The sequence below is a fragment of the Hibiscus syriacus genome, unplaced genomic scaffold (assembly GCF_006381635.1).
Source record: "Hibiscus syriacus cultivar Baekdansim isolate YM2019G1 unplaced genomic scaffold, ASM638163v2 tig00110610_pilon, whole genome shotgun sequence".
Taxonomy (NCBI): domain Eukaryota; kingdom Viridiplantae; phylum Streptophyta; class Magnoliopsida; order Malvales; family Malvaceae; genus Hibiscus; species Hibiscus syriacus.
The window spans coordinates 1,690,501-1,711,320 of NW_024062800.1; the positions used below are offsets into that span (position 1 = coordinate 1,690,501).

A 20,820-nucleotide genomic window follows, 5' to 3' on the forward strand; every position below is an offset into this window, starting at 1 on the left:
TCGTTTCTAATTGATTACGCTATAATCTGAGGAGTTCTTAATAGACTATCAGAGGTCTACTTTATTAAATCTACAGTCATACTAGAATCTTGATTTTCATTTTATATCGTATAATTGATAATTATCATAATGTTCATGAATATATTAAATAAGATGTCGATGTTTCAAAAAGAAATTCAATTGGTCTTCTTTCCGCCCTGATCTTCGAATGTGACATCTCTTGCCTTGATCTTTGAACGTGATATCTCCTGTCCATGTGGGATTATCGAATCGACTAGGGGGTGTTACACAGATTTTAACGGGTCGAGCTTGAACATACAAGTTTGAAATCTTAATGAGTAGAAACCCAACACAAACTCAAAACAAATGAACAAATACAAACAGAAATCGGTTGAGTTTTACGGCCTAAAGGGCTGGTCATTTTAATAATCAAGCTATATCAAACTTAGGTTTATCTTTAGAATTTTGGATCTTGGAAGCCGAATTATTGTCGAAACCATCAAAGTCGGCCTTCTGCAAAAACTTGGGAACCCCCATTTCCACGTCGGGATTGCGTTTGGAACCGTTGACGCTGTCCTCAATGACCGAAAGACACTCGTCATCTTCCGATGTCCATGCCCGGAAATTGTTCAATGACGGTGGGATCCTTGAAAGCAACACTGACCTGAAGTTTCTTAGTATGCCCTTGTTGAAAGGATTCGCCTTCCGATCATACCGGTACCGGAAGCTCTCGTAGGTCGTCTGAAATTCAAAATTGCAAAAACATATTGGAAGGGCGTATAATTAGAGGCAGATTCAGATATATTTTTGAAGGTGCATATATATATATATAAATATAAAATTTTTGACAGATAAAATAATTAACCAAAGAAAATTAGTTTCAAAAGAAATGGACGAAAATGTGAGTTGAAATTAGAATGATTACCTGGTTAGTGGAAATGAGGTAGAAATGGAAAACTGTGAGGCCGCCGACGAACCAGAAGACGATGAAGCAATAGAGAATGAGAATAACGGATGTGACATCCCGAGATACGGCTGTCCAGAAGCCGCAATCTTGTTTAAGAATGTTCACCCAAGAGCAGGTGAACACGTATATGCACAGCGTCGTTGATGATGATATAAAACATATGAAGAATGTGTAGTTGCGCTGCAATTATTGACCCACAATCATAAATAAATAAAAAAACCCAAGAATGAGCCGATTCAAAAAAGTGATTTTATTTGTTTAAGGTAACTACGAGCATCTAATTATGAGGTAATGATCTGTAAATTTTGTTAATCGAACTATTTTTTTGATAAAATATTAATTAGATCATCTAATTATTTAAATGATGTTAATTATATTATTTATTGGTAACACTTGATGGAAAGAGCTAACGTGATAATTAAAAAAATAACATAATTGTACATTTGGTCCTTTTAATTTATATATATTCTATCAGTTTGAATTGAATTAAAATTAGAATCAAATTGATATTTTATCAATTAAAATTAATATGATTAGACGAAGAATTTATTGAATTGAATTAAAATTAAGATCGGTATTGAGACTGAAATCGTCCCTGGTTAAGTGGTCATAGGATGTGGTTTACCCTCATCTTAATATGGAGACGAATTAAGGTTAAAAAGAACTTACTTCTCCGATGCATTGACCCACCCATGGACAATGATGATCAAACCTCTGGACGCAATTGTTGCAAATGGAGCAATGAGATGCGCGGGGCGTCCGATACAACAAACAGGTTTCACAAAACTTCACTTGAACCGTTTCACCCGTCACCAGTTTCACTTCCTTAATCCTGGGCAGCCTCAGGCTGTTCATCTTCCCATTCACCCAATCAAACGACGCGCTTTTGCACAGATCATCATCGTCCCCACGTTCCGGCGGTTTTGAGTTTCTGGGTATTATTCCAGGATCTCCAAAGCTTGTCAGAAACAGAAACCCTAAATCCTGCAACACATGAGTTTTTCTTTTACGATTTTGTTGGACATCGGGGACAATCATTTCCCAAGTAATAATGATGAGCTGAAACAATATTATTATTTTACCAACCAAAACAGTGAGTATGAGTCCCCCAAGCAATACTGGATGGTTAAAGACTGTATCTTGGGGCTTCATATGCAACGCCATCTTTATGCAGAAGGAAATTGCGGGGCATCCAATCAAAAACGACGTTAAGAAAAGTGATGAAGCATCGGGGCCGAGTATCACCCTCCCACCACAGCAAAAATTCTGCCAAATTCAAAAATTGTTTCATTGGCCCATATAGAAACTCATACTTCATGCATGCACGTTATAGTGGTTATATAGGGTAACGGTGTCGTCTGAAATCGTTATTGCATGACTGTGACACTACGGACGAAGTCCGGATTGAACTATGAGATGGACAAGTTGTTTAGAAATATGATCTTTAAAATTAAATAAACCATAAAACTATAGGAGTTATGATTTAATTTCACTAATTTTAAAAATGAAGGGTCTTAAAGAATAATTAAACCAGAAAAACTAGAAGTTGAAATTATATTTTTAAAACTTAAAGGGTCCTAAAATATAATTAAACTATGACAAAGCCATCAAAGTTGGAGGGTGGCAATTGCCCCTCCCACCTCTCGCATAGATTCGTCCTAATGACAACAATAGCGTCTATTATGTCTTCAATCACGATAAATACAATATAATGAAAAACATCAACCCGACTGATATTTAAATCAATGTACATGATCAATCACGGAGGAAGAATAGAAAGAGAAAAAAGAATGTACGTTATTTCCTTTCCAAACTTGATAAACCCGCTTGGGACGCGGAGGTTGGGTGTCGATGGAGGAAGAATCGTGTATTTGGCTTTGGCTGTTTCTCATGCTTCTCGTGGACTCGATCGAATGCATGACCCAAGGGACCTGAAAATGGGAGACAAAACACCCACACGGAAGAGAATGACCTTAATTAAAGAAACCAAAGGAAAATGAGAGCGGCTTTCATTGTATTTGTTTAACTTAAGAAAGCCAAGGACATGGGATGATGGCAAACGCCTTGGTTAGCGTTTGCTTTTCTTCTCTGTTTCCAACTCGCCCTTATCAACAATGGTTGGTTTACGAGATGGAACATGACAACCTTTTTTCCTAACAAACTTTTTGATGGGTCCTAATGGTTTCTAATTTCAACCGGGGTTTCCGCAGCCAAAAGTAATTGCTTTTTATTTTCTAATTCCATCATATTTGAGTATCATTTCATATGTACACCCTATTTTATTGCTCTCGATCGACCTTCCAAGCTGGGGCATATGTCTCAAACAAACAATTGCGGGGGTTAAGTTTGATCATCACTTTAAAACTAAAAAGTGTCCTTTTAATTAACATTTCATAAGCTTAATTATAAGTTATGTCGTCAATGTTTTTACAACTTTTACGAGGATATTTTAGGGTGTATTATCGTGTTACAACCGACTTGATATATTTTTCAATACATATTACCTAAGTTAATTAATATCTTAAATTTAAGAATTATTATCCACATGTAAATAAGGAATGATTAGTTGGGTCAAACTCTCTAAATTTTTTAATGCCCTTCACTTGTTCTCTATTTTATCTTCTTTAAAGGCGACGGCACCAACCTTAAGATTGCTGACAGCCAATCTTTTTCACTTTTTCCTTACGTTTTAGTTTTTAATAAGTTTTCCTTTATGATATATATTTCTCTGATTTTGTAGTTCTTTTTTCTTTTTCTTCGGTATGTTTTTGATTTTTTTATCGATTATTTTATTGTTCTTTTGGCTTAATTTTCTCAGAATTGGATTTGATATCGCATCGACTGATCAAGATGAAGTTTATTTATTATCATGTTGATTTATCCTGCTCCTATCGGATTTAAACACGTGTTTTAAATTTGAAGATAATTGTCTCACGAAATTTGATTCTAATTTGTAATTGTCGGTGGTCTTTCAATAATTTCATCCCATGTTATGGTTCGTTTACCGGTGCAGTCAGATCTGTTCGTACCGATTTTTTGTTCGAGTTTCTTGGATAAGTTTTTAACATTTTCCTTGTATGGTCATTGTGTGATATCAAATAGTTAGTTTCTTGTGTAATGATTATAGAAAAATGTCATAATTATGTGTTTAGTTTGCGCTTATGATTGTAAACTTTCGTTATAATTTTGTATATTTTCTCATTTTTTAATAAGAAACATCTTCTATTTTCATAACAAATTTAATATATTAAATTTTAGTTTTATTAAACGTCAATGGATATCTAGATAATGTATTTGAATCATTATGTGTCTTTTATGATTGGTCATCAAACATATTTTTATACTATCTGTTAAACACTTAACAAAATGTCTTCTATCATTGCAAATGTCTATGCTCATCCATGTTCCTGAAATAATATGTTTTGTATTGTCTTGTAATTTATATAAACATGTCATATTTATCTTACTATATGGTTGCGATGTGAAGAAAGAAGCTTAGTGGACTACCGTTCCTGTTTTAGTAATTTACTAGCCCTAGTGATTCATCTACATCCTAGTGATCACCAGTCTTATTTTTTTTTGAAAGATGGTACTTTGTATTAAGTGAATAACAAAGTACACCACCTCAATGACCTTATTAAAAAACCTCCTTAATCTTAAATGGAGGAAAAAGAGTGTACCTTGAGGTGGTAGAGAACAAATACACATAGAAATGTAATAGCGTTCAGACTATACACACGTCCAACCACAATTCCAATCCAACACTTAATAAAACCAACACAGACAACCAACAATATAAATAGAGGACACACTACAAAATATACGCATGCAGCAAAACCAGTGGAATGAACCTAGCACCAGAACGAACCAACAGCAACACCCTGAACTTGACCGAAGGCACAACACTAAGGAATGGATACACTTGCTGAAATTTCCTTCCACTCATCTTCGAAAAGCAGTATGGGTACAACGAATAAAACCCCCCTAAAACGATGGTATCATCCACCCACAGAAAAAAAACCCAACATAAAACAGTATGGGCACCACGAAAAAGCTATCTCCAACAACTTCCTTATTTCCACCAAAGAAATAACATGCGGGAACAACAGCATGTCAGAGCACCAACAACACACCTTTTACTTGGTGCTACAATAAAACAAACTTTAGTAAAAGCACCTCGAATCTAGCAAAAGCAAGAGAACCCTCCTGCAACCTAGAGAACAACCCATCACCGACAACAGCTGAGATCACCACTCCACCGCCGGCCCAAGAGCCATCAAAGCACACACTATCTTCTTCAAGAACCTCCGAAAGAAATATAAAGCAAAAGCCCTACCATTAATGAACAGAGCATATCTCAGGAACCACTGCAGCCCACTGCACCACCAAAAGCAATCTGGCATCAACAAACCAGACTCTAAAACTTGTTTCTTCATGTATTGAAAGGACAGAACCCCATAAGAACCCTAAATTAAAGATGAAATAAAAGCACCACACTAACAATGGAACAACTAAGAACATAACCCATAATTTCACTATGATTCTCTGCTCATACCCAACTAAAAATTCATGTTCGAGAAAACAGGTTTGAAACCAGTCAACACTGCTGCTCCAGCACGCCATACGCTCCAAAGCTCCAAAATACTTGATAACCACCAGGAGAACGAGCCTAAAACAAACCCTTTCAACAACCCTTCTGCTTGAAAGGTTGTGTAAAAGACATCCTCGATATACACCCTAATGCTTGTAGCAACCAGAAAACACTTTTTCTACTGTAGAACAATCTTACAAAACCACTCTAAAAAACCCTGTAACATGACTCATCCGACTAGAGAAAGGGAAGCGAGCTTTCGAAATACTGACATGGAGCAAAGGACCCGGATCTTCTGTCCTACATTGCTGAATCGCTGAAACAAATGCATGTGACCGACCACCCACGTCATTCCGACCATCCAAAGCAACCTTGAAAGACCTGGAAACTCTAATAGCCGGAATCCACACCCTCTTCACCGAGTTGCCAAAAACATATATGAAGATTTTTGGTTCCGAAGATATAACAAGAAAAACTAAAAATTTATACCCCTCCGACAACCTCCCATCTGCCCACCGAACTGCAAACCCGTCTTCATGCTTGCTACTGAACGTAACAAACGCAAATATGGATCCAACACAAAATCTCCTTCTGCTTCTAAATGCAAAGAACACGAAAAACATTGAGCCATACTCCATGAACGCTTCCTAAAAACGAAGACGGGAGAAGCAGTTGAGCAATCATCCAGGGCGGCGGAGGCAGATGGGAGAAAACTAAGCTTTACGTTTGTTTCTCTCCTTGGCTTCCTATTGATATGGGTTGTTATTTATTTGATTCATCACATCTCATTTGACTTTCGATTGATTATAAACTCTGAGAAAATCATCATGTGATGATTAACAGATGATCAAATAGTTTGGGGTTTGTTAGCCCACGTCCCCTATTTGAGTTTTTGAAATTGTCATGCATGTTTGATATTTTGATTTGTGTCTCTTCTTTCGATATTTTATTTATTGTACTTTTAGACCACACTGAGTTTTATAGTTCACATTTTTTATTTTCTCTTTTTTTAAATACTTGAGAATGTTGTAACTGAATTGACACTTGAAGAATAAAAGTTTCGATTATAAATTTTACTTTCGTAATAAGATTTTACTTTATTCTATTGTATTTTATGAACGTTGACATGAGATATTATAAATGTTTTTTAGGGGTTCAGACTATTAAATGTATTTTATTATTTTTAATATTGTATTATCTCATAATATTAGCATGAAATCTTAATAATGTTTGTAGTACATTCAAATATTTAACAAATTAATCAAAAAATATTTAGTAATAAATTTCTGATAAAGGATCAATACTTGATTAAATTATCAGTAATTTTGTTTTCATATCATCTAAAACTTTTGGATCGAATTTAAGGCTAATTTGATGATCAACGTAACCTTTAGGATTCAATTGTAATTTCCAAGTCACGAAAAACCCGAGAATCAACCTATGTATCATGTCAAATCGAGGATATCAATAAACTTTTTTAATTAGAGATGATAAGCGACTAGGATTGTAAACGAGTCGAGTCGAGCTCGAGTATTGCCGAGCTCGATTCAAACTCGAAAAGTTTAAAATTAAACTCGACTCGAAAACTCACGAGCTAAAAATTATCAAACTCAGCTCGAACTCGAAATATAATATTAAAATTCAACTCGAACTCGAAAATGCTCAAACTCAAAAAAAAATCAAGAGATCGATTGAAGCTCGAGACACGAGCTCGATTGAAGCTAGATTTTGAACTCGATTCAAGCTCGAACTCAAATTTGAATTTTAACCTACAAAAATCTAATATTACATTTAAATTTAAAAATTTATAATTATCAATAATATATTTTTAATAATGTAATTTTAAAAAATCTAAAATTATAATATAACATTTTTTTAAGTAGCTCGCGAACTTTTCGAGCCGGTTATTAAGTAGCTCGTTTTAGCTCGTTAAGAATTCAAGTCGAGTTTGAGCTCGAGTTCATCCGATTCGAATGTTGATCGAGCATTGACCGAGTCGATCTCGAGTAACTAGCGATCGGTCTTGTCTCATTTACAGCCCTATAAGCAACGTCTGAAGCAAAACATAAAATTCAATATAAAAGAATTTCAAAACCACAAATCGGTAAACAAGTCTTAAAAGTGATATTTGAAACTGAAATTGAAATCCCCGAATGCTATCTAAATAGGTATGGATTTGGAGAATGAGCAACTTTAAGTGTAGAAAAATAACCAGAGAATAAAGGCTTGCAGAGGTATTCCAGCACTCAAAGCATTACAAATTATTGACAACATATATAGTTTCAGTAACTCAGATACATAGGGTACATTGAATTTAAAGGCTTGATATCAACCAGACTGTTTACTAACTATCATTCTAATAAATATAAACACACGCCCCATATCATTTATGTTTCCATTAATTCATTTCAGATAGAAGACTTAAGGGACGAATCATCTTCTGTAATTCTAAGACTCACAGACTCCTTTAACAGATCGAATGAAGTGAAAGAATGTGGTAATAGTAGGGTACTCATCTCCTTGTCCGCGTGTTCCAGCCATATTTGAACCGGTGCTACCTGCATGTATCAACAAAGAAAACTTCGTGATAATGGTTTTACAATCTAGATGTTAAGTTTCAATTTGCTTATTGGTTCTCATGTTTAATCATGCATGGGACAAGATTTGACCGTAGGAATTCATATTATTTTGTGTTAACTAAATCACTGGGGAACAACTATAGCAAACATTTTTTTACAGGGATATGCACGACTGTGACTATCATAAGCTCGGATTTTTCCGATGGTCAACTAGATTATCATGGAATGACTTGCATTCATTCCTCATTGGCTATCAGTTATTCTAAGTTATCATAAAACTGTTGAATTTTCTTCCCAACTTTTGATATATATTATTTGCGCAAACTGGAGAACATGCTTTCTGAACAGTGGACCTAAAGTGAAGAACACAGTAGCTGTTTTACCTTCTTTGGCTCCTTGAAGGAATTCTCATCCATCAGATTAGCAGATGTGAGAATGGTCATTGTTGATCCAGACAGCTTTACAGAGTTTGGATCCAATCCACCAACAGAAATTTGGAGGTTCACTGAATTGCTCCCAAAGTTTACAGCCTGGATTTAAAAAAAAATGTTTGCATTTAAGTGGAATATGAGCCACAAAATGAAAGACAAACGATATCTTCTCAATGAGTAAGACAATGGTGGAAGCATGCAAGTCAAGGATTTGGATACTACGATCGATGGATTTTAAGGAAATATCATGTAAATTCTTTCAAGTTATCCATCATAGTTCTTTTTCTTTTCTTTTGACTACAGCAATCTGGCACAGTTGGAAATGAAAATCGAGTTCAGCATAAAAAATAAATACAGGATAAGAGCAAGCGACGAAGTCTAGTTTTGCACCAAAGATGTCCTCTGTAATTCATTTCAAATTTCTAGTATACTTAAACATGCTGCCAATGGTGACATTTCGGAGGTTGGGTGCCTACAAGATCATCCATAAATCAATATCAATATCACAATTAATAAGAAAAGTGAGCCTAAGTACGTGTAAATGTATCTATACTGAAACCTATGCTGCGTGTTAATCGTTAAACATCACATGCCCCAGCTAACAAATGTATCTATACTGAGACCTATGCTGCGTGTTAATCGTTAGGCAGAAGGAAAAATGAATCAAATGTAGCCATGGGAAAACATTTCGAGAAAAAATGTTATGATCTCCATGTTACAGACCTTTATCCTTATGTAGGTTTGACCATCCTCTGGATTTTTCCAAGTAATTGCAGATGCTACAAGGGAAGTAGAGGAATCCTTTTGCAGTGTTGCATTAAGAAAAGTTGCACCACTTGACTCTCTGAAAAAATGTTGCACCCAGTAGCTAGGAGTCCCGTATGCCTCAAAGGAGTTGAAGACGATTGCATCTGGGTTCCACCTTAATAACGAATTACATAAATATCATATTTCCACCATAATTAAGAGATTATATAAATATATTTAAAAAAGGAACAGTGAGAAAAATACCGCCTGTCATTGGAATTTACAAAGAGTGGTGCATAGCTAGCCATCTGCACAACATCGCTGCAGTACAGTAAACATAGTTTCAGTAGCTTACACTGAACAAAATATTATGATCTTGAAGCACGATTGAGGTATATAAACAGTTTGTGATTCAGAAACCCTTCTAATAGTTTTACAAGAACCCATCAAAATCTCTGCACTACATTTTTTTTTAGCCAATTTGCCATTTCAATGGAAGTATTTAAAATGTCCTCAGCGAAGAGTCAATTGTTTCAAAACTTCAAAGTTATACAAATGGATCCAAGATTTATCAAACCAACCTCTCACACAATTAATAATGAGCAAGCCAGTAGGGCATTTCATGAAGAGACGAGGATACGCCTATTCTGGAGAATTAAATGGAGGAGACCAAATGGAATATATGTTGAATAGGAAGAAGATGAAAAATATATAAAAATAACCTGTTCTTTTCCAAACCGATGAGGAACCCAGCCTCAGCAAGTGCTGCTAAAAGACTTCCAGTGCCAGCATCTTTCCCGGTCACAGCATATTCACTAACAAAGGCCTGGAATGTGTTGAAGAAATAAGGAAACAAACAAATCTGAATATCATTGATAACCACATTCACATACCTTTGGACCCTGTCGTGATGTATGATCAAACTGATTGGACATGGAAAACAAGTTGTTGGCAGATGTATAAACCTGATAAGAGATCAAGGAAAAAGACTTATCTTACCATTCGTATTATTAACAGATAATGAAAAGGAGATAAACTAAAAAGCCATTCTATTTTCATTATGCATGCCATTGAGAACTTTACATGAAAATCATATAGATCAGCTGGGTGGTTGAGCGGGCGAGCCGATCCATCACAGTTCGAAATTATTTTTATATCTGGGTAGGCCCGTTTTATAGCATCATAGAACTTGAGGTAATTTCCTGCAGAATACAAAAATGGGGATGGGGAGTGAGTCTCCCTCAACACACGGATATTTGTCACTGCAGTAACTCATCGAATTTGGCACCAGGTTTCGTTAAAAACAGTGGTTAAGTGATATAGAAAGCAACTTCAGTGACAAATGTATTCAAAATCACTCAGGATTCAGGAAGATTGTATTTCATCATTGTTTGCCAACCACAATTTTTCAAGCACACTTTTCGAAATCAGAGGTTTGCAACCAAGCACAATGTGAAACAAAAGCATTGATATTCCTGAAACCAGGCCATGAGCGTAATATAGTTTACAAAACCACAATAACTACTCATTGGATGAGCTCTTATACTTCCAAGTCAAACACGTGCAGACACATCAAATTAAGAAACCAGCAACTGCAAATCCAATCACTCTTTAAAACAAGCTGCTCCACTAATATGTACCAACCATCCTTGTACAACGGATAAAAGCTTTCCATGTCTCCTAAGACAGCTCTTTTCTTTTTCAAAATTTCATAACAACAAATACCCAAAAGGGCTAGACTCTACATCTACCCTCAAATGGACTATAATTCCAAGTGAATTTGCCTTCAATAACTAAACTATTTTGGACAAAAAACTTATTAATGAAATGCATTAATGTGAAAAAAACTATAAACGATTCTCATTTATAACCACCATCTCACTAACAGATTCACATGCATATGCATGTGCAAGCATAATAAGTTTGCAGACCTCGATAATTCTTCTTCCAACAATCCTCATTCCCAATAGCGACATATCTCAAATCAAAAGGTTCAGGGTGTCCCATTGCAGCTCGAAGAGTACCCCATGTAGAACTCGAATCACCTCTAGCAAACTCAATGCCATCAAGGGCTTCCTGCAATCAACACATTATAAAGTATATCATCAAAAACAAAACAAAAAACATTATAAAAAAAGACAGTAAAATACACAACCACATATAGAGGGTACTAAACAATTTCATCAATTAATGCTCTAATTGAAAAGCTAGCAAAATACATAATTTAATTTAAAAAGGTGCAAATGAGAAACAGAAAATTTCTTGAGCTACTAAAACCCCTAAAATTCCAACCCTGGCAAAAGGGAGAATTGCAGAGACATACTTGCACAAAAGGCAAAACACTGGATGTATCAACTTGATCATTGTGACTAATTCCTGTAAATTTTGATAAAGCCCAAGGAATAGGGGTAAAGTTACCAAAGGCATTAGTAGCTTGTTATAACTTTGAAATAAGAAAAGAAAAGAAATAATGAATAGAATTGTGCACATTCAAAGTACCATTGTTGAACACCCATATTGGCAATGCACCAAGGTCCTCTGATAACTGCAAGAAGATAATAACAATAATAATTTACAATGCTATCACTTTAACAGCATAAATTGATGTACTTCATGTTCTGGAGAAATCTATAAACCCTACAAACGAATAAGATACCCACTTGAAGAAACTCAAAGTAACCAAGTCCATCATCAGTCCAGTACTTCCAAACGTCACCAAAATGCCCAGGTCTTTCTTCCCAAGGTCCAACACTTGCTTTCCAGCGAAAAGCATTTCTTAACCATTCACCTTCAACAAAACAGCCACCTAATACAACATAATTAAGAAAATACATCAATTTTAAATGTTTATAACTTGTGAGATATATATGAGAGTGCATAAAAACACCCAACACAGGCAGCAGGTGTCGAATAAAACTTACAAGACAAATGATCAGCAGATTATAATTGAATGATCTACTAACATGAAATGATAAAGAAGTTTTTTAAGGTAACCCGGTAAAATATCATTGAGAGTCCCATATAAAACAGGCATTCTGAGATTCTAAACAGCCATCTAATAAAAATTTGCATCGGCACCAGAATGACCAGAAAGATCCAATCACCGCCTCCAAATGTTAGACAATTTCAAATGACCAGAATGCCCAAATCAGATTGAAAGGAGTATACAGTAGGATTGATCCCACCCTAACGCTGTTGCTGTCACTTGATGGAATGGTATAGAAAATTGTTTGCAATTGCATAAAGTTCACTTAGACTGAAAACCATGATAACGAATTGATTATCTGAGTTCTCCTATTTTTATTTGATAAAAAGGGATAAGGCCAAAGATGAAGGGTAGATTTGAAGCAACCACCTCAGTTGGACTCATTTTCCATGTATCAATTGGCAATACCCAGCTTAATTGAGGGTGTTGAACTCTAACTCAACTTCGATAACTTGTCTAATCCAACTTAATTGGCCTTTTAAAGGTCAATAACTTTGACCCAAATGGTTTGAAAATGACTCAAACCCAAAATGAAACTAACCCAATTGCGCCACCTCTAGGAGGTAAAGGCTATCAAGAAAATTATCATAGATAAGGATGAAGAGGAATGAAGCATTCTTAGTACAATGAATTAGATAAGCGAGATAGTGAAGTTTAGAAATCATCATCAAATTGAAAAATAAATTATTATAAAAAAACACTTCAGCATAGTGACTATATACAAAACAGCCCAACCTAAGTTGTTACATGGTACTTACCTGGAAATCTAACAAATTGAGGTTTTATATCCGCAAGCATTTGGAAGAGCTCGTTTCGAAAACCATGCCCCTGTTCCAAAATCATTACAACATAAAAGACTAGACTATATAAGATACGTATGATGGCTTGAAATCGTGAACAACTGCTCATGCAATGGCAAACCCACAAAATTGCAATCTTCTTCAGGTAAACTAATTAACATTTGCAAACGACTCACTCTAACCAAAGGAAACCTTGAAATTAGTATTCCATCCTGTTACATTGTTTCCCATTTCTGTTTCTATTTTGGAAACTAAAATATTGTTTGGTAACAACTTTATAGTATAATATTTGGACCATAACCAAAATTGAAAAAGGTATTTTGGCATAGTTACATGCAGATGAACACAGCCTACAAATGAGAATTGCCACTTATTTATCTCAAATGTATGACAAGTTGCAAAAAGACATCTAAAACTTTGAATAACTATTCTTATCATATTATGCTTTGATTGGTACGTACAAGTTGCCTGCTCATATAATTACTTTTGGCATAGATTTTCTTTAAATGTACATGCTTGTTCAAGATATACCAAAGTTTCCAAGCCATCAAATACGTACTTCCAGTTTAGAGAAATATATAAACACATGCCTGCCAGGATGGACAACCCACTTAAACATTCAAAGTACTTCTCATACTATAAATCTCATAATTATCGGTTCTATACAATCAAGAAAAAATGGCAATTGAACAAATTAAAAGCATAAATTTGTCGCTTTTCAGAATGTCACACTTAAGAAAGAAACACAAACCTTGTAAGTGTCCAAAGGCATAGCTGACACTTGATCAAACCATATCACACCCTTTTTTGATGTTGTCAGTTGCAGCCTTGAATTTTGATTTGTTTTCTTGGCTACCAACAGAACCTCCATCTTTGTCCAGTTTGAAACATCAGAAGCAGAGGCTCTGCAAGGACAATAAGGTTAACTTTAAGGCATTTTAAATTATAATTCTTGAAGGGAGGAACCATTAATTGCACTAAATCTTTCAGAATATAAGAATTAATTAGGTGTTTACATTATGTTGGTGGAAGCCAGTGTCTGCAACCCATTTGAGCTCGTAAAAGATACAGAAATGTCAATTGCTTCAGTTGAACGAACATAAAACACGACCTTGTAGCTCTTCCCTTGCTCAATATTCTGCATGAGAAACAAGCTAGAATATATGAATTGTGGAACAGCTGACGAAGTAAGAGACTATAATTTGCAAGTTGGTTGAGATTTTAGAATCATGTTGTCTAAACAACCAAGAAAATAGAGTGTGAACTAAGAAAGCATTTGGCAGAGAAAAGTTCATTTCGTTAGACTAGATTTAACAGCAATTATTCAGAGAGAGAGAGAAAGCGAGGAAGCACACACACATATATCACATAAAGTAATTGATGTGATGTCAATTTATCCTCACCATTCCCCAAAACCCTGGGTTATATATACCAACTCCCCCAGATGGACAGGTATTAGTGCCCCTAATACTGCAGAGCACCTCCATTCTGAGAGCCACCTTGTTACGTTCAAAACATGACGATCGGTCTGTTGACACAATTACAGATGACTCATCCCCAATTATGGACCATGGATCAAAGTTTGAAGGAACATTAGATCCCCCAGCTTCAAAACCTTGAAAAAGAAAAAAGAGGAAAAACATTATGATAATTCTAAGCCTTAACAAATGCAAATGTTTACTGCTATTTTATATGTTCAGAGTGGAACTATAAGGACAATCCCAGAAGTTCTTTTCTGTGACTCAATCATTTGTAGTCTACCAAGCTCACAGCCACCAATCAATGAACCTCAAGGAGAAAAACAAGAAGGGCACGTGAATAAAAGACCAAACCACGTATTATATTGAAACTTCTAGCTAATAGGAATTGCATTAGGCGTATAGTTATGAATTAAGTTCTCTCACATGATTGAACATACCAGGTACCAAAGAGGCAACTCAAACCCACAAGAAGAAGGGAGAAAATCATTGCACAAGAGAGATTAAAGAGTGCAACATGGAAAAATCAAACAGCACATATGGGGAAAAGAAAAATATTTTTGACACAAGTCATATGAAGGTAAATCTCTCTTCCATTAAAATGGTGTATGATTCATCAAGTGATTAAAATTTTGTACTTGCTCACCATCTCCTACACATTCTCCAATGTCTAATCCCCTCCCAATGCCACGTTCAGGAAAAAGTATAGAAGTTGTAAACACTGAGCAAGTAATTCGGCACATAGTTGCCCATAAATTATTTAGTCTGAACAAGAAGTTTAGACAAGACAAAAACCAAATATAGACTAGTTTTGTAACATTTGCAATCCAAAGATTCTGAACCTCATACTTTTCTTCAATATAGGGATTCAAGCAATCATGTAATAGAGAGAGAGAGAGAGAGGATTTCTTCTTTTATAAATTCTCTCTACTTCCAATGATTTTGAGGTTTTCAAACAAACCTCTGTTGCTTACAAGCTCTGCCCACAGTCCACCAGCACCAGCATGGTTGATCTCCTGTAGGGCAAGAAGGATCACTGGCTTAACAATAAATAAAAATGTTTTAACATCCCTAATCGAGGCAAGTAATCTTCTACTTCACAAATTCTGAAAGCTGTAAACTGGAAATGATTCAAATTGTAATTTTTCTCCATAATGGCATCATTTTGGCAAGTAAAAGTATGGGTCATTAGACAACATCTTAGTATCTCCTATATTGATATAGTTCTAAGATTTTTTTTTCCCTTTTAAGAATAAAACTTTCTAACCCATCTAGTGATTAATGTAACTGTCTGCAAGTGTAATATTAGGCAAAACATCAGAACAGGAAGCAAATGCTAATTGAATTGACCTCAAAGAATATTCCAAAGAGTGTTTGAGGTATTGGATGGCCTGAGTGTTCGGAAGCATCTATAAACAGCTTAGCTGTCAAGTTTTCAACTTCATCGGCCAAAGATCGATTGGGAATGCAAGAACTGATGAAGAGGCATAGAAAAAGCACACAGCAAGGAAGCTTGGAATAACCCATTGCCTACAGCCCTACACCACAACCAGCATATGGAAACAGCAATCAGAGCACATATATATATAAATGCATGTATCAAACACTTGATGATATCAGGGATTGGTGTAAACAGAAAAGAACATATATCGGTATAAAAGGGAATTTTAAATCATGTGACCATAAGCAGCTACGTCTATGATTGTCAGCTATACAATTAGAAAATCCAAGGTAAAGATTCACTAATATTAGAACACTATACTTTCTTACAGGTAACATGATTGACTTTCTAAAAAAGATATGGTCAGTGAGAAGAAAGAGCGTTCAACAAAAGCAGAACAAAAACTGAACTTGATTCAAGTAAACTCATAGGTCAAAGCAATGATCAAACGACCTGTTACTCTGCCTAAATATCGAAAAGCCACCGTTGGGCAACCCTTAAAAACGGAAAAGCCAAACTGAAAATGAAAAAGAAAAAGAAGTGAAACCCAGATAAGTCGAGTGCTTGAGGAAAGCAGGGACAAGTGATCGGCTTCAAGGGATGCGGTTGCCTAGCTTTCACGTCAGCAAAGCGGTGTACCATATACTTTGTAACTTCCAAACCTTGTCATGTCCGCCTTTGGTCGAAGTCTTAGAATAGTAAGTGTGAAGATTGATGATAGATTACAAATACAAGCAACTCCTAAACAAGTCAAGTTTTGAGTTTTCTCCCTAATCCCCCTAACTCTATCCTCTTTGCTGACGTTAACAGTTTCTTGTGGTCCCTATCTCTCTCTCCTTGTACCTGTCCATTTCTAATGCCTGGAATTAATTAGTAATTTTGCAGAACACATAATAGTTAGAAATAGATTTGTTCAATCATGACATACTAAATTAACATCTAATAGTTTGTGTGGTCCGTGATTAATTTTTTTCACATTATCTTCCTATTAAAAATATGATTAATTAATTTCAGAACAAAAAAAATGATTAATTTTACCGGTCACTCAATAAATTTAATTTATTTTAAAAAGTGAACTCAATATTTTTAATTATTTGTTTATTCTTTTTATACCTTTAATTTTGACTTTTTCCTTATGATATTAATTTTTAATTAAATTGATTCTTTAACTTGATTCTTTAATTTTGTAATTAATATTTCTTGAAGCATGTTATTGATTACATGGCATCTTTATTCAAATGAAAAGTATAGTCTTAACACTTTTCATAATTAAATAAAATGTAATATTTATTTATTTTAAATTATCAAAAAGGGTTGTCCTAACCTAATTGGTAATTCGATTCTAGTGATTTAAAATAAATAAATATCCTCTAGTGAAACTAAATAAAATGGTAACATAATAAAATCGATCATGAAGGTAGAAAAGGTGATATTCTTATATTTAAATTTAACGATGATAGGTCGCTCGACCCTATTCGATGGTCTAGTCTCAATATTTATAAATATTTATATCCTTTATCTATCTTAAAGGCTTGGTATTTTTTATTAATAAAATGTTTGTTTGTCGTATAGTCTCAATGTGAATAAAATCGACGTTTAATTGTAAGAAAAAATGTCAATGTTTCTTATCTCTTTTCGGGAATGAGAAAACTATTGCTTTACTTCATATTATAGGGTATTTCTCCCCCGCTTCAAAATGTTGAAACATTATTGATTTGCATTAGAAACCTTAAGTTTCTAAGAATAAATATTGGTAATTCACCGCTTTGGTTGGAAAAGAGAAGGCATCGTCCTACTTCATATTAAGGAGTTAACTCTCTCCAGTTAAATGCAACAAATTGTTAAATTATTTCTTTATAACTCAATTTAGTCAAAAACGAACCTTGAAATTAGTTGTTTTTCCAGAACGTTATGACAACTTGTCGACTCCATTGGAGACTTTAGAGAGTCAGACCATCAATTGATTAATTATTGTTGTAGCAATGAAAGTTTTAATTTTGACTTAATTTAATTCTTAATCCATTGTCTATCGGTTTGTATTTGTTGTTCGTATTCATTTAAACCACTAAATTATATTTGCATGTGCATACTTGTGATTGTTCGTACTGATGTGTGTATTCATGGATTTTCAAATATTTAGAATTTATGGATTGAATATAAGGATGTGTATTAGTTTTATATGTCAAAGGTTAAATAGATTTCTCCTCACACACTAAATTGCATTTGCATGACATAAGCCATATACCCGGACTATCCCTTTTAAGTGGGGTGAAAGCAACGCCTTTGTGGGAAATGTTTCTTTATGTCAGTCCTAGCAAGTAACCTTCAGGGTACACACCTTATGTCTTTGTGATATAAGTTTCTCTGTGTCAAACATAGTGAAGTGCATCCTCTCGAATTTAACTTGATTCTTTTGAGCCCGTGATAGATAAAGATCAAGGGTCTGGCAAACCCAGGAGTGTAACACCTCGAAATAATCCCAAATTATAAAAACCTAGGATTTGGGGATTTATTTTGAAAATCCCTAAATTGAGATTGGTGACCTAATCGTAAAAGTTGGAAATACTAGAATTAACCTAATTTTAAATTGAAACAAACTCATTTTCCCCTTACTATAACACTATGTGGCACCCTTCTTCTTTATTTTCAAAAACCTAGCACCACACACCTCTTTCACCGACCCTCTCACCATTGAACGTTGTCCGATCGAAAATGTGAGGTCATCGATCAATGATCGAGTGCTCTCTGTCGAATCTCATTTATTCTCATCTCACCGTATAGGAGTTATCGACTAGTGATCGGTCAAGGTCGTACCACACCGGTTGAGATTAACCCTATACCTCTAGTGCATCTAACCCAAAATTCGATACAAGTTAATGAGACCGAGAAAGCTTATCAACCTACTAATCGGACTGAAGTTCATTAGGATGGGAATGAAAACCCACCATACCTCTAACTCATGGTGATGGTTCACGAGAATTTGAGGACGGTGAGACTATTGAGATTGATAATATTGTTGTGAATATGGAGTTACTTTGTTATCTCCATCAGACTAAAGGTGTTAGTAAAGTTCTTAGTTGTTCGGATGATTGTGTTTGTGAGTAAGATCGGGATTGACCTCACTGATGTTGAGTAGTGATTGAAGAAGTTGCATCGATTGTTTGAGGAAATGGATTACCGTATTGATCGCATGTTAAGGTTGTTGTATCGTTGTTACGAGATGAAGTTTGGGATTTGTGGGATTTTGAGCAGGATACTGTTTCATTCAGGCATGTCACTTAGGAGTATTTACAGTAGGTTTTTCGAGATCGCTATGTGGGGGCTAGGTATTTGGCAAAGTGTTGGGATAATTTTAAGAATATGAAGCATAATGATATGTCTGTGACCGATTATGAGATTGAATTCCTAAGATTGGTCAAGTATGCTCCTAGATTGATTTCGAATAAAATAGAAAAATATGATTGGTTTTTGAAAGGTCTTCGCCCCTCGATTCATTCAAATATTGCCTTACAACATAATATTATGTTTAATAGTTTAATTGCTCGTGCTGGGACTGCTGAGAATATAAAGCCATTACCGATATGTCCTAAACCCCATTATTTTTATAGAACATAGAGGCAACCAGGACCACCTACTCAAATAGGTTATGTGAATCAGTTTAGTCAGAGATCGAGGGATGATGTAGGTTCTCAAGGCTATTCTAGAGCAAGACCAGTGATAGTTGATGCTCTGACTATTAGTGTTGGTCATTCGAATGGTGCTTATGAGATACCTTTTTGCTCTTTTTGTAAGAAGAGACATCCTGGAGAATGTTGAAAGAATATTGTAGGGTGTTTCCGTTGTGGGTCTAAGGAGCATTCTTTTAAGGAGTGTCCTCTTCCGGCTATTGGTTCTTATGGTTCTAGTCAGACATATGCTTATATTCAGGCATTGAATCGAGGTAGGGATCAGAGTAGACCAATTCATTTTGGTTTTGGTTCAGTTAGTAGAGGTAAACCAACTCAAAGTAAGGGTTCAGATAGGTTTGTAGTGAGATAGTCTGGGTTGGTTTATGCTACTTGAAGGCACAGGGATCGGGATAAGGTAGATGTTATTGTAAGTATATTTTTATCCATTCTATTTCATATTTTTCATTACTTGACAATGGTTCTACTGACTCTTATGTGGCGAGCATGTAGCTATAGGTCTTGAAATTCCTATTGAGAATACCAAGACTGCATTCTCTGTTCATCTTCGTGTGGGTAATCTAATGGAGGTTACCAAAGTTTATAAGAATTATCTGTTAAAAATTCACAGTAAAATCTTTCTGGCTAATTTGATAAAGCTACCTTTTGTAGATTTTGACCTATTCTTGAAATGAATTGGTTATCAGATCACTGAGATAATCTAGATTGTGATATGAAAATGGATACTTTAAAAATTTATGATAACCATGAAGTCGTCATTATCGGAGAATGTCATGGTTTTCTAACCAATATTGTGTCAAATCTCAAGGCCAAAAAGATGATTAGAAAAGGGTTTATTACTTACCTCGCTTATATTCTGGATACGAGAATGTTTGACGTTTGAATAAATAAAATTAGGGCTGTAAAAGAATTCCCATATGTTTTTCCAGAAGAGTTGTATGGTGTACCGCCTAAACATAAGAACATTGAATTCGACATTGAGGTATACTCGGGCTCAACTCTGGTGTCTATGTTACCTTACCATATGACACCTAATAAGCTTAAGTAGTTGAAATTCAGTTGCATGAGTTATTGGAACGGGGTTTTATTCAATTGAGTGTCTCATCGTAGGGAT

General features: G+C 35.1%; 2 protein-coding genes across 2 annotated transcripts; both read right to left on the reverse strand.

Moving 5' to 3' along the window:
* Nucleotides 1-400: 400 nt before the first annotated feature.
* LOC120135612 (probable protein S-acyltransferase 3) lies at nucleotides 401-6,196 on the reverse strand. The gene is made up of 8 exons (XM_039151864.1): nucleotides 5,831-6,196; nucleotides 5,144-5,299; nucleotides 2,764-2,898; nucleotides 2,054-2,233; nucleotides 1,637-1,951; nucleotides 926-1,147; nucleotides 600-741; nucleotides 401-551 (listed from the first exon to the last, which is right to left on the reverse strand). The coding sequence occupies exons 1-8, from the start codon at nucleotides 6,194-6,196 to the stop codon at nucleotides 430-432; spliced, it is 1,638 nt and encodes a 545-aa protein (XP_039007795.1). The 3' UTR covers nucleotides 401-429.
* Nucleotides 6,197-7,756: 1,560 nt separating this feature from the next.
* On the reverse strand, nucleotides 7,757-16,549 carry LOC120135501 (alpha-L-arabinofuranosidase 1-like). The gene is made up of 18 exons (XM_039151783.1): nucleotides 16,505-16,549; nucleotides 15,930-16,109; nucleotides 15,541-15,595; nucleotides 14,505-14,716; nucleotides 14,118-14,239; nucleotides 13,853-14,006; nucleotides 13,060-13,129; nucleotides 11,976-12,121; nucleotides 11,815-11,860; nucleotides 11,639-11,691; nucleotides 11,247-11,391; nucleotides 10,399-10,517; nucleotides 10,209-10,280; nucleotides 10,038-10,141; nucleotides 9,580-9,636; nucleotides 9,292-9,490; nucleotides 8,521-8,667; nucleotides 7,757-8,116 (listed from the first exon to the last, which is right to left on the reverse strand). The coding sequence occupies exons 2-18, from the start codon at nucleotides 16,104-16,106 to the stop codon at nucleotides 7,967-7,969; spliced, it is 2,028 nt and encodes a 675-aa protein (XP_039007714.1). The 5' UTR covers nucleotides 16,107-16,109; nucleotides 16,505-16,549; the 3' UTR covers nucleotides 7,757-7,966.
* Nucleotides 16,550-20,820: the final 4,271 nt, after the last annotated feature.